Source organism: Monopterus albus, unplaced genomic scaffold, assembly GCF_001952655.1.
Source record: "Monopterus albus unplaced genomic scaffold, M_albus_1.0 scaffold112.1, whole genome shotgun sequence".
Lineage (NCBI taxonomy): Eukaryota > Metazoa > Chordata > Actinopteri > Synbranchiformes > Synbranchidae > Monopterus > Monopterus albus.
This window is the reverse complement of record NW_018127992.1, coordinates 1,197,545-1,212,741: the sequence shown is the minus strand read 5'-3', so window position 1 is coordinate 1,212,741 and position 15,197 is coordinate 1,197,545. Positions and strand designations below refer to the sequence as shown.

At 43.5% G+C, this 15,197-nt stretch overlaps 1 protein-coding gene across 4 annotated transcripts in view; it reads right to left on the bottom strand.

Moving 5' to 3' along the window:
- Positions 1-4,577, bottom strand: part of nwd2 (NACHT and WD repeat domain containing 2) — a 40,850-nt gene extending 36,273 nt beyond the window's left edge. Inside the window, exons 1-2 of one of the 4 annotated variants that reach the window (XM_020611362.1) lie at positions 4,408-4,577; positions 2,890-3,061 (exon numbers count right to left, since the gene is read on the bottom strand). In XM_020611362.1, the coding sequence (XP_020467018.1) occupies positions 2,890-3,040 (151 nt within the window). In that variant the 5' untranslated portion in view covers positions 3,041-3,061; positions 4,408-4,577. The other 3 variants (XM_020611360.1, XM_020611359.1, XM_020611363.1) reach the window with 3 other exon arrangements.
- Positions 4,578-15,197: the final 10,620 nt, after the last annotated feature.

Below are 15,197 nucleotides of genomic sequence, written 5' to 3'. Positions count from 1 at the left end.
ATAATCACTAGGTGCATCTAACGGGCTGCTTGCTATTGGTGCCATCATTCCCTGGTGAAATGTTTTTAGTGTGTCCCATAAAATGGCTTGAACATCCTGGGTGTTAGATGAGTACATGAGGGCAACTGCTGAATTTGTCAGAATGATGTCCTAGGGGTGCAGAATTTCTCCACAGGGCTCTAGGTGAGAGAACGGTCACTAAAGGCTGCTGCCAAACTAGTTAGAGGGAAGAGAGGCAAGGAGGCATAGGACGACACGGGAGGGTGTGGGGGTATAGCATGCACCATAAACTTGACACGGCGCAGAATGCAGGTTGGCTCATCCAATAATCCAGCGCTGACTTGCCACTGAGAAGCAGCTGATTACCTAAACGCTGTCCTTGACACAGTCTCTCCACTTGTCACCTCTCCCTCCATCCTCCGTCACCCCTCCCACTCACTCCCCCGTTCTCTTTCACCAGACTCGACTCAAAAAAGTGCAAAGTTAAGAAGACTGTGGAAACATTTCAAAGGAAAGAGGCCACCAAATCACAAAAATCAAGTAAACAGGAACACTGGGAATAACTGGGGTGTGAAATGTAATTAGTGGTCTCCGTGGTGACGCACTATAGCCTTGATGATGGTGCATTGGGTTACATGATTTTTATGCATCACATCCCTGAAGCCTTGTGCTTTTAACCATTTTAAACAGCTTAAGCGATAGCTTGCATACAAATAGCTCCCTGTATGACCAACACCAGGGCCCCAGGGTGACTACAGCAAGGTAATGGACTTGTCTTGCTATACTTATATGGCTCTCCGAGAACACACGCAAACACACGTGCATATTGACAGATGAGATGGACTACGTGATGTGCTAAACAGTTCACACAAATGCAAAAAACATAAATCACATTAGGCTTTTCTTTGGTTTGTTGCTGCTGTCTGGCAAGAACAGATAGCAGGGTTTTTAATTGATTGGTTGTGGCCACACACACACCACCTGAGCCAAAAACTTGAGTGATTCATTAACATCATGGAAGAAGGATGTTAACGGACTCAAATTAGTTGTTTAGCTTACATTTTGGCCAACAATTTGGAATACCTTAAAATACTCTACGGTACCTCGTTGCACTGTGGCATGAATTTGCTATTGTAGTATCTCCACACAGTGCTGATGTCTAAAACCACCCTCTATCAAATTCTTAACATAGTTAAAATTAAGTGTTGTGCCCCTTTATGGACAAACACAGCACAGGGCTGAATGCAGCAGTCGGAGTACGTTCCAGTTGTCTGTGGCTTTTGATTAAGGGCATTAGGGTCAGCAGAGCCAACAGTATAAGCAGAGAGCAAACACAACTCTCGGCGCTGTAGATCACAGCAGAGAGGTCCCCCAGTCACAGACACAATAAAAAAAAAAGTGCTGTTGTGGTGTTATGATCGCTGCAGATAGCATTGTTTACCTTTCTAGTGTAGGATATTACAAATAGTGAAATTACACTGTTATGGGCAACATATATTTAGTTAACTGCTATCAAGATGTTTATCAGAGTGAGGGTGATCCTAACACTGCTGCGTTACATGTTTAGATAAGGGAGAACTGGGAGGATGGGTGTCCTGCTCAGTGTCTTCTCGGCACAGTGAGGAACACTTAGTTACTAATTCAGTTTCAAGGCCTTTCCAAATATCAGTGCTTCATTGCACATGCAGTAAGATGCCAGTGGTGGGATTTAAATTAAAATGTTGAAGGGAAATAACACAATGAAGCTGAAGCAGAGATGGTTTCTCTTATTTTCACTGGGTAGCAAAATGGAATTTGATCAATTTGATCCATAACATTGCTGCCCGTCTAATTATTTTACTGTGCATGTACAGTAAAGTGAACCAGTGCATTGATAGCCCCCTCTAGTGAACATGGAGGCATCGGCTGTGCAGCAGGATTGAGAGCAGACCTGGGTCACAGTTATGAATAACTAACTGTGCATGAAGCAGGAGCAGGGCAGGTTTTCCACAGGAACGTTTGCAAGTATAGGAAAGTATCAGAGTATACTGTAGATCTATTGCTGCAGTTGGACAACTGTAACTGAGCAAACTCATCTGTTATGCAAAGAATACCTGGTTGCAAATATGATCTGACCAAGGTGAATATGGGGGATTAAGCAGTGTTTCTGTGCTACAGTTTGAAGTGATACAGAGTGCATACTTCTGTGACTCCCTTACAAGGATATGACACTAGATACCAGCACCTTGCTTCACTGGAAACAACAGTTTATAATTAGCTCTCTTCACAGTCTAGATTGAGATGTGTCTTTCCATTTGAGCCCAGAGAGTGAAAAGAGCTAATTCACCTGTAGGTCAGAGCGTCATATTCGTGCTGTGACGGGATGGCCAGAACGACTGAGCCAGCTACAGGTGGCTAAACAATGCCACACTTTTCACCATCTACTCTCGGCCATAACCGTGTACAATCTAAGCTCAGTTCATTAGTTTTGTGGGTTGAAGCAGCTGGCAGTGATGTAACGACAGAAGCAACTTCCCTTAACATTCCTGGTGCGCCCTCCCTCCCTCTCTCCAAACAATAGTGGAGATAACTTGGACAGACCTTATTTTGTAGATGCATGACACTGATATTGTAATTCAAGTTCAGTTATTTTAGATGTGGGGAAATGCAGCAGATTTCACTCATGATTACTTATCAAGAAATGCTAATGCCACACAAGTTGGATCCCACGGCCCACACGACATTAATTTACACCGAAGATAATTTAACTCAGACCTGTAAAAGTTTGATTAGTCTGAATTATCGCGAAACCTGTGTGAAATGAGTCACAGCAATAAGCTTGAGTGTTGTGTCACTGTGAGAGTCTCCAGGCTTCAGATGAGGTGAGGGGGGTGTCACGCTGATTCTTACCGTCGGGGTTGGCACAGATGAACACTCGGATGCTGCGGCCGGTGGGGACGTGGTGCGGCGGCAGTGCGTTGATGTTGCCGCTGATGGCTGACCTGCGCAGCGCTGACTCCCGCGGGCAGGGCTGCCTGCTCCCCACTCCGGACGGCCACATGGGGGGCGACTTCCAGCGTGGCTGTTACACACGCACAGAAGGGGCATGTTAGCGCGGCCAGGGGCGCACACGCAGGCACATGAACAGACGTGCATGTTTGCGCGCAGATTCCCCTGATCCATCCACACACATGGGGCGTTAATAATGGCAATGTCACGGAGCTGCGTCTAAAAGGTTTTCAATTTGCAACTAACTTAAGGCACATTTACAGGCACCGACGTGACTTCAGGGGACAAAATGATGTTCAGTACTTGTAATATTTCAATACTTGGTTCAAAATACTTCCTCTCATTTTGACATTTAGCCACTTAGAAAGAAAAAACAACAACTATAAAATCTAGGATACAAATGAATATTTAACTCCAGGCTTAAGAGTCCCAATAGTCTACCTTGCCATACTCATAATGCCCATGCGTCACACACATACACACACCAGTCAAGTTAGAATGGATCTATCAAATCTTCTCCAAACACAGGAATGAAGCTGGATGTGTTTGTTATTGCATTCATGTGGTAGGGATATAATAATAGGATATTACGCACAGCCTACTACCGTCATGGTGCATGCGTAATTGGACGTATTCATGAATTTTCATGCCACTGTGGGACAAACAGACAAACAACGAGACGATACAAAACTCGAATAGACGAGCATGGCAAGCATCAGTCGTATTCCCACCCCAGAGAAGATGCTTGTAAAGGCGAATAACCGCTAGCAATGGTTATTCCGCCAGGAGCTGGTGTCAAGTCGCTGGTTTTCCGGAGTTGGTCTATCCTGAAATCTTTGTTTCAAAGACGGAAAACCTCGAAAAAGACAACAAAAAGCGGGGAAAAGTTGGGTAGTCCACTACTGAACACTACATAAAATCCTCTGAAAATAGAGAACTAAAAATCACTGAGGCACCGCATCCACAGAGAGGACTCGTGATGCTGGAGACAGGCACAACAACAGTACACTTCTTGTTGCTCACATTCATTCGCTTCATTTTGTGGCTTCCGAAAATATCCAAGCGTCGTGCACGGTAAAAGGAAGGTAAAAACGCCCATCAGAGTTGCCGTGGCCGAGCGACGACGTCAGGGGACGGTAGGACGGACGCCGTGTGTCATGCTGCCCTTGGCATCCTGCTGCCTCTACCAGCTGACCGAGCTCTGAGAGATGGAGAGAGTGAAGCTCGGCACAATACAGGCGCGACTACCGGCTGATTATTTTCAAAATAAAACTGCAGTTTGCGTAGCCGCACTTATCCATGACTCTAGAAAAACAATGAATGGGATAGCTTATATTTCAAAACCATCTCTTGTTACAAATACAGAGACATCGGCGCACACACTGGTTCAAGTGGAAGAACTTTTGGATCCTTACTCACCTCCCCAGACGCTAAATACGCTTTCACGTTGAAAGTGAAAGATTTAAGTCCAGTCCCGCTCCAGCTTGTAATGTCTCGCTTTACGGCGGTGCCAGAGACACTGGGTGCTCTTTGTCTCCTGTCTCCTTTGTGCTCTCCAGTGGATAGAGTGGTGCTCACCCAGTCCCCATTAAAATTACACTGGACCGCAAAGTCAGCAATGTGGCGTCGTAAATGACGTAGGTTACTGTTTAACCAGCCACGAATGTAACGTAACATCAGCGCAGTTACTCTTCCAAAGACGACGTACTTTTGCTTTCCAGCCAATGAACACAGAAAATGACCAGAAAGACTCAAAACAATAACAAAAACAGGAAAGACACGTTTAATGCGTATCACACAGTCACAAAAACAATCAGACATAAAATGATTACATAATTTACAAACATAAAGATGCTGAATGACCAAAAAGAACTCAAAACAGCTACAAAGAGACTCAAATCAGCTAGGAGTAGCTGCAGGACAACTACTAAAGAGTCACAAAATACTACAGTGACACACAATACACTTACAAAGAGACTCAAAATGACTTCAATTAGAGAAAAAATGGCCACCACTGTGCTGGTTGTAGTTGGGTTGCATTGTAGGAGGGGTGGGGGGCCTTTACTTCCTTTTACCCAGGGGCCCATATTCTCTTAATCTGTCCGTGTTTGTAACAGCCTGCTGCTCCAACAGAGTGTTTGAGTAGAAACTTGTTAAGTTGCTATTGTGTAATGCATTACATTTTTGAGTAACAATTACCGGAGAGTCCTTCCCACTGCTAGGGAGCATCAGGATCCAGGGAAAGGAGGGGTTTAAATTAATTGCTTTATCGATAAATGTACCTCTGTTCTGCAGCCTCTGGTTATTCGTGGTGGAAGTTTTAAGTGCATTGGATTTGTACTAAACGGAATTGATTACTGTGCTGTTCTTGTGAGGGGAAACGCTGAACCATATATATCCCCCCTCTCAGTCTCAGTGTTGCAGGCAGCAGCAAGCATTCCTCTGAATTTGATGATGAGTCTGTTGCCTGAGCTTTAAGTTCAGCCTCTGCACTAATGCTTTTAACTTATGATCTCTAAAACTAGAATCAGGCCTACAGATGCATAAGGTTGTTGGCTAATAATCCATATAATTTTTAGTGTTGTACTGAAGACAATACAGCTCTTTACACCACTCGGGCAGAGCAGTGCCTGGCAGGACTCCCCATAAGGCTAAAGGAGAGAGACTGTTGGTGGGGTATCCCAGAATGCCCCTCTGGGCGGGAGGTACAGTATATAGTTTGGACTTGGTGCAACTTGTTAGTGTTTGTTTGGTGTGTTCTGTTGTTGCTGTGTGTGTGTTAAAAAGCAGCTCCCTTGAGGGTAGAAAAGGCAGTTTTGGTGTCCAGGTCCTCCTTCTAGCCCAGCTGACATTACATTGGTGTCAGAAGCGGGATCTCCAGAGACGACGACATTGCTTCAGCAGATCAACAAACTTGTTGCCTGACTGTAAGGAGCAGTGATGCTGCAGCCCAGAACAGATGTCCTGACAGCCCTGTCAGTATTGCCTACCACCCTTCTCTCAGTGAGAGTCCACCAAAACAAGGCCACTGATGGAGACGGCGAGGCCCGTCAGGCAGGACGGAGGAGCCGAACCTGAGCACAAGCACCAGAGCTTTGACCAGACCACAGCATGGAGCCAGGGGCTGACTGACGAGGGGTGCTGAAGCTGCCATGCTACACTGGGGAAGAGCCGCTTGAGATGTACCTCATACAAGTGCAAGTAGCAGCCTGGTTTAACGTCTGGTCAACAGAGAAGATAGCTACCCAGCCTGAGGAACAACTCGACTGGCTAGCCATCGAGAGAGCACTGCAGTACACTGGCTGATGCGCCTACACTGATAATGCCTAGATTAAGGTGCACAGCCAACAGAGTGGAGAAGGGGAGAGTCTGGGCGCCTATGCCACTGGCATCCACCTCTGTTCTTCATGTGGACATCTAGCCTTGGACATCTTGGCACAGGAAAAGCTTGCTCTCCAGGCCTTTGTCCAAGACTCTGTCCAGAGTGACTGCTTATTACATTAATACAGTATTTATGTAAATGTTTTTTCACATATCCTCCTTTGACAAATGCATATTTAATAGATCCAAAACATTTTACATACATAATGCAATAAGGTATCATGGACATAGTCATTGTTTGAAAACAAACAATTTATCTCATTGATCCAACTTGATAAATACCTCAATCATACGTGACCTCTAAGTGATGCAAGTGGCTAAAAGTTTTATCTTTACCCAAATACACCACATTTTCAAATCTTATTCCACAGTCATCTTATTCCTGGCATATAAAGTCTAGAAGACACATTACCATCACTACAAATGCTAATCGTACTATATTATTTACGTAAGATAAAACAATTGAGCACTAGAAGACTTACTGTTCTGCTGCAGGTCTTGGGAATGATTCTAAGGCTCTGCAGGTTCACACTGGCCCATTTAAGGCAAGCCTGCAGGGCCACCAGCTCACATCAGAACAAAATTCAGACTCCGGAAAAGCTCAAGTGGCCCACCGGGGCCTAGAGCCTTGTTCCCAGTGGGTTTGACCTTTCTCTACTTGATTGTTCCATTCCCTCTTATAATCCCCAGTCAGTAAATCATGAGTGCACCTGCACTGGATTAATGCACTGCACTTTTATTAAAGGATGCACTTTACACAGCTTGATGGCGTGAAGTGATGTGGCAGGTGAAAAGTGTTTTTGTATGTGTGTGAGAAGGAGAATGTTTGGGACATGTCTATGGCATGTCCAGGTCTGCCCCTTTAAGCCATTTAGCATCTCTACCCAGTTTGGTTCCCTTAAATGTTAGTATCTGAGCGTGTGAGTGCATTCAAGCATGTCTACAGTAATTGCAAGTTGTTGGGTTTATTTGCATGCATGTGTATGTGCTTGTGAGTCACTGCGGTGACAAAATGTGCCACCTGGGAGAGACAGATACAAGTGTCCACACACACAGCTGTGTTTTCATTCTTTGTAGGGACTTTACATTGACTTACATTCATTTCCTATAGGCTTATCCTAACCTTAACCATAACCACCACTCGCCTAATACTTAACCTAACCTCGCCCTAACCTTAAACCATGTTTCCACCCTAAAACCAGTGAGTTACATGGTGGGGACCGGCCTCTGGTCCCCACAAGGAAGGCCACACACAGCAACTTCACAAATGACTGGTGATGGATGGTTGTTCCTACAAAACAGCTGGAAAGAAACAGGAGTGGGAGACAGAGAAGACAGCTGGGAGTGACTATTTCTGTGTGCTACCCACTGGCCCCACTACATTAACTCCTTCCATGAAATGTTCACTCTCAATTGGATTTTTTTAGTTAGCTGACTCAGTGAGCAAGGGCATTCGACTACACATGGCCATATGCTTTTGGGATTTAAATCACTGATGGGAAATCTTAACTTGGACAAAATCCCAGTTGTGTTATTCATGTTTTCTATTAGAGCAAGTCAGTGGATTAGTTGCAAATTTGTGTGTTAATTTCCCCTGAAATCTTCCTGCCCTATAATCACAATAGAAATATTAAAAAGTGTCAGTGAAAAGGTCAAGAACAATGTGAGATACTGAGAAATGTTAACATGTGCTGGCAATGACAGACCCTCTGCATGCAACTGATTTATGGAAACTCATGCAGATGTTTTGGAGATTTTTTGGCACTTCCTTCAGCATGTCCTTGAATTTTAACCAGCTCCTGGGACAGCGAGCACACATGTGTGGCCATGCACTGTGGTCCCACTTGACTGTTTTCCTGAAGTGTTCATTTCCATAGAGCATTGAATGAATTTGTATTGGCTGTAACATCTCAGGTCACTCTGAACTATTGTTACCCTGACACCTTTACATCTTCATCTTATTTGCTTAAAAATGAAATTCATTTACATGTTTTTGGTTTGTCAGTAATGTATTTAGAATTAGGTAATTTTCTGATTTCCTGACTTCCATTTAAAGCTTGCAAGGAACAGATGTGTGGCACATTACAAATCATTAGGTGTATTCACGAGTGAAAAATCTACACAATCGATAAACAAGAGCAGCATGGTGCTAAAAATGATTTGGACACTTTGAGCATTAGGTATTTTTCTTTGAACACTTCTGACCACCTCACATAGCCTCCAGAAAATGTTTATGTTCACATATCCCATAACACTACTCTCATAATAAAGCCCAGGAGCTACCCAGGCTATAACTGAATAAAAACCTGGCAGTGCTGGCTTAGGGAGACATAATCCGGCTATTAGCCAAGACAGGACTCCAGTCAGAGTGCTACAACAGTTCCCCTCCACTCGTTCACCCACAAAACACAAAATAAAGAGGTGACAGGCAACGTTCAACTGCCCATTTGGGATCAGTGGAAACACAGACCGGGTTGGGGGGGGGGTTTGCCATGATGCTCTGAGTTTCTCTCCTCTCCTCCCCACACTAGGCAGAGTGGGTCCACAGTGGGCTCCGGTGCTGTGGGCCCACTCTGCCTAGCTCAGTGTGGGGAGCCCACAGTTAGCTCACACTTTAGGCTGGGTGTGGGCTGGCCCACCTGGGGCCTCCATGGGTCCCACAGTGTGGGGCTCACATGGACACAAACACACACACGCACACACACACACACACACACACACACACGTACTAGCAGCGCCGTGAGGCTGTACATAGGCACAGCAGTGCTTCCAAAATCATGAATGTTAGCAAGCTTATGTCAGCAGCTAATGCCTTTAATAATAACCCAGCTAACAAGTTAATGTTTAAATATTTAGCAGGTATATTTCCCAAATCCATGGTTCAGAATCATGGCATAGCATGCTAACATTTCATAATTAGCGCTGAAGAGAAACTACTGCTAAAGCTGATATTTTTGTTTTGGCATGTTTATTTTCAGCAGCACATTTACTCCCAATGTACAGTGCTATATACTGTTAATATATTCTTGACATGTTGTAAACTAAACGCTGGGTGCTCACTCATCTGAAGCCTCTGATTATCAGCCAAATAAGAAAATATAGAACATTAAAGAATTCAGGCCAGACTGAAACAGACTTTTACACAACATGTACAAATCTCCTCCTACTTCTCTTGCTAACTTCCCTCAGAGTGTGAATCCTGTGCATCAGCCAAGAGAGCCAAGTTATATTTGGTCAGTAGGAGTGTGAGATGCATTTCAGCTCTCCTTGCATTACCTCTGTGGCAAACCAAAGCCTTAGGTAAGGACTGTGGAGTTATTTATGGCCGCATCAACCGTGGCACCTTTCATCACTCACCAATTAGCGGTTTTGTTTGTGCTCCCACTGTGACCTTTTGTGCGTAATTGATTTGAATCTGTTTTCATTTTTTCAAGTGGGTGAGACTGAAGGTGTGATGATTTGCAATACAGGCTTAAACACAAGATTAAAGCCAAGACATGCTTGTAGTGTATTGAAGTCATGACAGGCTTTCCTGTGTGTCCTTATGCACATTATCAGAAATCGGGTGATCTGCCAGCAGCGCTATTGCTTCAAATAGATGCAGTCAACTTTGTGGCCCTGTCAAGAAAAACTCCACTCTGTCCTGCTGTGAAGATGCCAAAACAAGAGCTTGGCATTCATGCTACTGCATATTTCTGCACTGAGAGACTGTATACTGTAGTGATGTGAAAAAAGAGCTGTTTACATTCAACCTGTTAGCATTACTGCATTGCATCCAGCAATGCTAATTAGCCTTGGTCTTCTGTAGTTCTTAGTCTGTATGCCAGTAAGCTGGATGAAGCTTGTTTGTGTGTGTGTGTGTGTGTGTGTGTGTGTGTGTGTAAGAGACAGGCACAATGGAAGGTTTGCTCCTGCTACATTTCTTCTTTGGATTACACTTTTCCAAGATGCCATCCAGAGTGGACAGGCTCATCCACCATCTTTCCCATGCTTTGTATTCCTGAAATCAGTCTGAAAAAGCTTAGGTGTGTCTCAGGGGGAGGTATTTCTTGAAGTGAAACAGCACTTGCACAAAAGCATTGAGGAAGTGCAAACTGACTTGCACACAGCGAAGGAGGGTGTAAGTGAAGTGGCAATCACCAGGAAATGTAGCATAAATAATACAAAATGGAGCTGCCTTTTCTCACTCCACAATTTAAAATGTCAGGCTGCCAAGTGAGGGGACGACAGTAATGGCCACATATCCACTAGTACCGAAAAAAGACATAGCTGTCTGCTCAGGCCCCTGTTAACAGTGTGTTTGTACTAGCAGCAGGAAAATCCTCTGATTTCTTATTTGTTCCTGCCTATTAACCCTGCCACTGTATGAATGTGAGGTCATGTCTGCCTGTAGCCAGATGACATTTCATGTTTCCTGTCATGTTATTGTCTTCATGAACCCTCAACAGTCCAGAGAAAATGCTTATGTATGTATGCTGCATTATTTATGTGCAAAATAGCACCAGAAGCTGCCTTAAAATGTCATGTCCAATAAAGGCTCAGGTTACATGTGCTTTAGGAAATGTGGTCACACAATAGCAATGTACTGTGTGTGAAATAGCCTTAGTGTGAAGAGACATGAAAGGATGTTGCCAGAAAGGATGAGTAACTGCACATGGGGGTTAAATTATACACGTATAATCAGGGGAAAGTAGCAGTTAAACAGCTCAAATGGTGAAAGACAAATCATCCTTGCCTCATGATGTCAAACAATTAACCCTATGGAACGAGATCTTCTGATGTTCCCGCCATCCCACAGGCTAAAACAAAAAAGGAAACAGCATGTCAGATCTGAGCTCCGGAAGAAAGTGTGGAAAATAAAGGAACACTGCTTTGCTTTAACTCAGCTTAATGGAAACCTTACTGACAGTCTACTGTCACATTAATCTAAAGATGATACGCAGCCTATTAGCTCTGTGTGCTTGTCTCATGGGATTAATATGATGTCAGGACAGGAAGTATGACCCTCCATCTGGTGATAATTAGACGTGTCAGCTGCTCTAAATATGACTTTAGGAAGAAAGTGTGGCCACTGATTTAGCCTGCTAGTTCCTTATTTTAAAGTAAAGTAAATATGGTTACATTGTGAGCTTTACAGACAATCATAACTTGGTGTTTGGAAAGGGGCTAACACTGAGGTGAATCAGCCATGACATATTATCACTAATCCAGAAGAAGCATTAGCATTTGTTACCTCTGCCACGGTGGAGGTCACGTATTTTCCAGAATTTGGTGTGTTTTTTGGATGGATTGTTCACAGCATAACTCAAAAATTGACTGGATTTGGATTTAATGTTTTGGAGAGGTAGTATACCCTGATCCAGGTCATGATCTGGATCCAGGAATGTTTTAAAGGATTCTTCACCACTTTTAATTTTTTTTTTTTTTTTTTTGCTTCTAATGCCATACATCATACCTATAATGCCTGGAAAACAATTGCACAATAACATCCACATAAGATTGACCACACACCAAAGTTTGATCTGGATCCAAGTAACAATCAAGTGTGGTGGCCCAGAATGTTCCAATATGGAAAACCCGCTACTATGAGACATCAAATGAAGCTACAGAAATGCAGCTGAGATCAAATTCCAGCTGAAACTCTGCTGATTCATTAGAGTGTCAACACAGTTAATGTCTCTTCAAAAGTTACTGAGCTAGACCCTGAATAAAATCAACATTAGGGAAATATAATTTATCTTGAATAACTTTCAAACTGATGATGTGTGTGATTCCAATTTCTAGAGGTGGGTTTTCCTGGTCAAGGAATCATTATGAGGGTCAAGCTATCATGGTGTGATGGTGTTTTGGCTGCCTAGTTTGAAGTTGTACCCAGTCCAGTATTGAGTCTAAGCTCTGTTTTTGCCTTCTCCTGCTTCTGAGGCGGGCCTTAATATCTGGCTCTTTAGCTGCTCAGTGATCCACCATGTGAATTACTTAGTTTCTGTGGTCTACTGGTGCTGGGTAGGTGGTTGCAGTCAATGGGTTTATAAAAAGTATTTTGGTAAAAACCGCTGCCTGCAGCTAAAAACCAGCCTGATGAGAGCAGTGAGAGTGAACCAAAGCAATAATACATGAACTGAAAGATGCTAAAGTATACCCCAGAGCTGAGTGAAACTGCAGATGTGGGAGGTAATTCTGTGTGTTTGTCACTGTGAGCACATGGCTCTTTTATCCATTTTTAATATAAATAGATATATTGGTGCAACTTTACAATGGGTTCCATCTCCATACAAACACACCATTCTGCTCCTTATAAACACTTAGAGAAGCATACGTTGTGTGTGTATGAGAAACCTGGGATAATGTTGAGCCATTCCTGGTTGATTTAAGCTGATTCATGTTAAGCGCATTTAATAGCATAGTATAAATCATTTTTTCTCTCTTCCTTTTTAATCAGAGCTCTGATTAATGAAAGTAAGCAGTTTAAACATGGGCTTACAGCAGCCTATAAATAAGACTTCTGTGAATGCATTTCTGCAGTGACCGGTCTTATATCTCCGCCATATGTTTGTCGTGGTAACGTGAGGGATGTGGCAACAGATGTTTGAATGCAAAAGCAGTATTTACATGTAAGGTCTACATCCTGGTATGGATAATGAAGGCTATGTTAGGAATTAATGTTTTATGTGTTTGAAAATCAAAAATCTCCATAATTGCAGTTCCAATATTTTCCAGATAGACAGATAAACGTGTGGTGATACTGGTCTGTCAACAAGATCAACTTGGTTTATTATGGGATGGCTGCTAGAGGAAACCAGATCATATGAATTCAGCTCACAGCGAACACACTGGGGTGATGGATGCAGTCATGTCTGTGGTTATGTGTGTTGCTGTCCATGTTTCGTCTCATAATTTCCCTCTCCCTGTTCATGTCTGTGCTCCGCTAAATAGATGAAGCTGCTGTTTTTTTACACAACCTGCAGGAATTCAAATGAGTGTCAAAGATCATAACAGAGTCACAGAGTCCCGCTGCAGGCGTGCAAAGAGCATTACACAAATCCCTGCCAATTGTGTATATGAAAAAAGACATAGCTTTGAGTTTGTGTAATTCTCAGGTTATGCATTTCTGCGGTGGCACTAAGAGCTCAATGCACTGCAGCTTAAGAAAATGGATATCGGCCTCCGGATAGACAAAATACAACCAAATTATTATTTTCACCAATTCTTATAACTTGCACAGCATTTAGAGAAAACACAACAAATGGAAAACTTACTATATATGCTAGCTCATTTTCCAATACCACTAATATGGCAACAACAAGGGTGATCCAAAGCTCAAAAAGTCCACGGTACACCTTGGTGCCCCAGGTAGACAAAACTTTCAGTATTACAGTTTGTTAGTCACGCTCTTCATTCACTGAGGGAGAGTAGTAAACTGAAGGAATGGCAACTGGATAGAAAAGAACGAGGTTAAAAATGGAAGTCAGTTTGCTTGAGGTGCACTTCAAATATCCTCACCTCTAGAGTGCATGTCCCACTCTTCCTCAACTCATGCTCATAACTGACAAGAAGTACCCCCCCCTTTTTTTTTTCCTTTGTGCAGCTGCCTGCTCTTTTCTTTTCTGCCTTTCCACCCCTGCAGAGCTTCCTTTCTTTTCTTTCTTCTCAGTGTGTGCCACATCCGGCAGCCTCAGCGAGGTGGCAGAAATACTGTACATGTGGAGTATGTCGGAGAGGACCGGGCTGTTCTCCCTGATCCTGCCCTGCTTAGTCTGGCTGGTTCTGTTCACTGGATTTAATTTCTGTGCTTTTCTTTAATTCCTCTCTGGTTATACACAGGACCTCAGTGATGGGTGGGTATTGGGTGCACATTTAGTCTGTTATGTGAATAGCTTAAGTCTTTTTGTTTGGTATTTGCGCGTGGTTGCACATGTTTGTGTTTGAATTGGGTGCTTGGCAACAAATTGCTCAGCCATCTCCCCATGGTGCACGTGAAAGTGTCTCTTGGTTAATAATCTAGCTGCCTGCTGTAGTGCAGATGATTTGTGTATGTGTGTGGTTTTTATGAGAAGGCTACAGAGACACCTTCCCTTCCTGGAATGCTAAAAATTTCCTGCAGTGGAGGTGTGAGGCCTTTGATCAGATCAGTGCACTTCAAGAACTGCTAAATAATGGAGGTGTGCATTTACAGAGCTCATAAACCTGATATGCCCATGTGCTTTGATTCTTCTCTTGTGCCTTCTAGTTTCCCATTGATTTGAATGACAGGTAACCACTCAGAGAAACCTTCAGTATCTGCTCCACTATGCATGTGCATATGAATGCCACATATTATTTTGGTGGCCTCTTTAAACAGTCTGCATGTCATTTGGAGCACATCCTGTAACAGGAAACCTGATTGGCTCCAGATCCAGGAGCAGTGCTTGATTTCCACTGAGGTTGCATGCTCATTACTTATCATTAAAGGAGTGCAGGCAATCCTGTCTTAATAACCCACCTCACTCAGTTGACATCACAGTTAAAAGGTCTCTAATTAAAGTCCATATATCAGAATCTGCAGGTGGTTCTGATTCACTGCTGTCAGAACACCACCGACTCGCGGCAGAGCATCATTTTCAGTCAGAAACTGGCTTTCACCTCTGCACATCTATTAATGGGAATCCTCGACTGTTGGCTTACCTGTCTGTTGTAGCTGGGGGTGTAGCTCCGCCGCTGCACAGTGGAGATATAACTTTCTTACAGGCTGTCAGGGAGAGAGGGCTAAATGTAGGGGAGCAGCAGATGGTGTACAAAAAGCTTTGACAAAAAGGAGAACGTTCCTAAGTTTGGCAGACATTTGAGCTGCC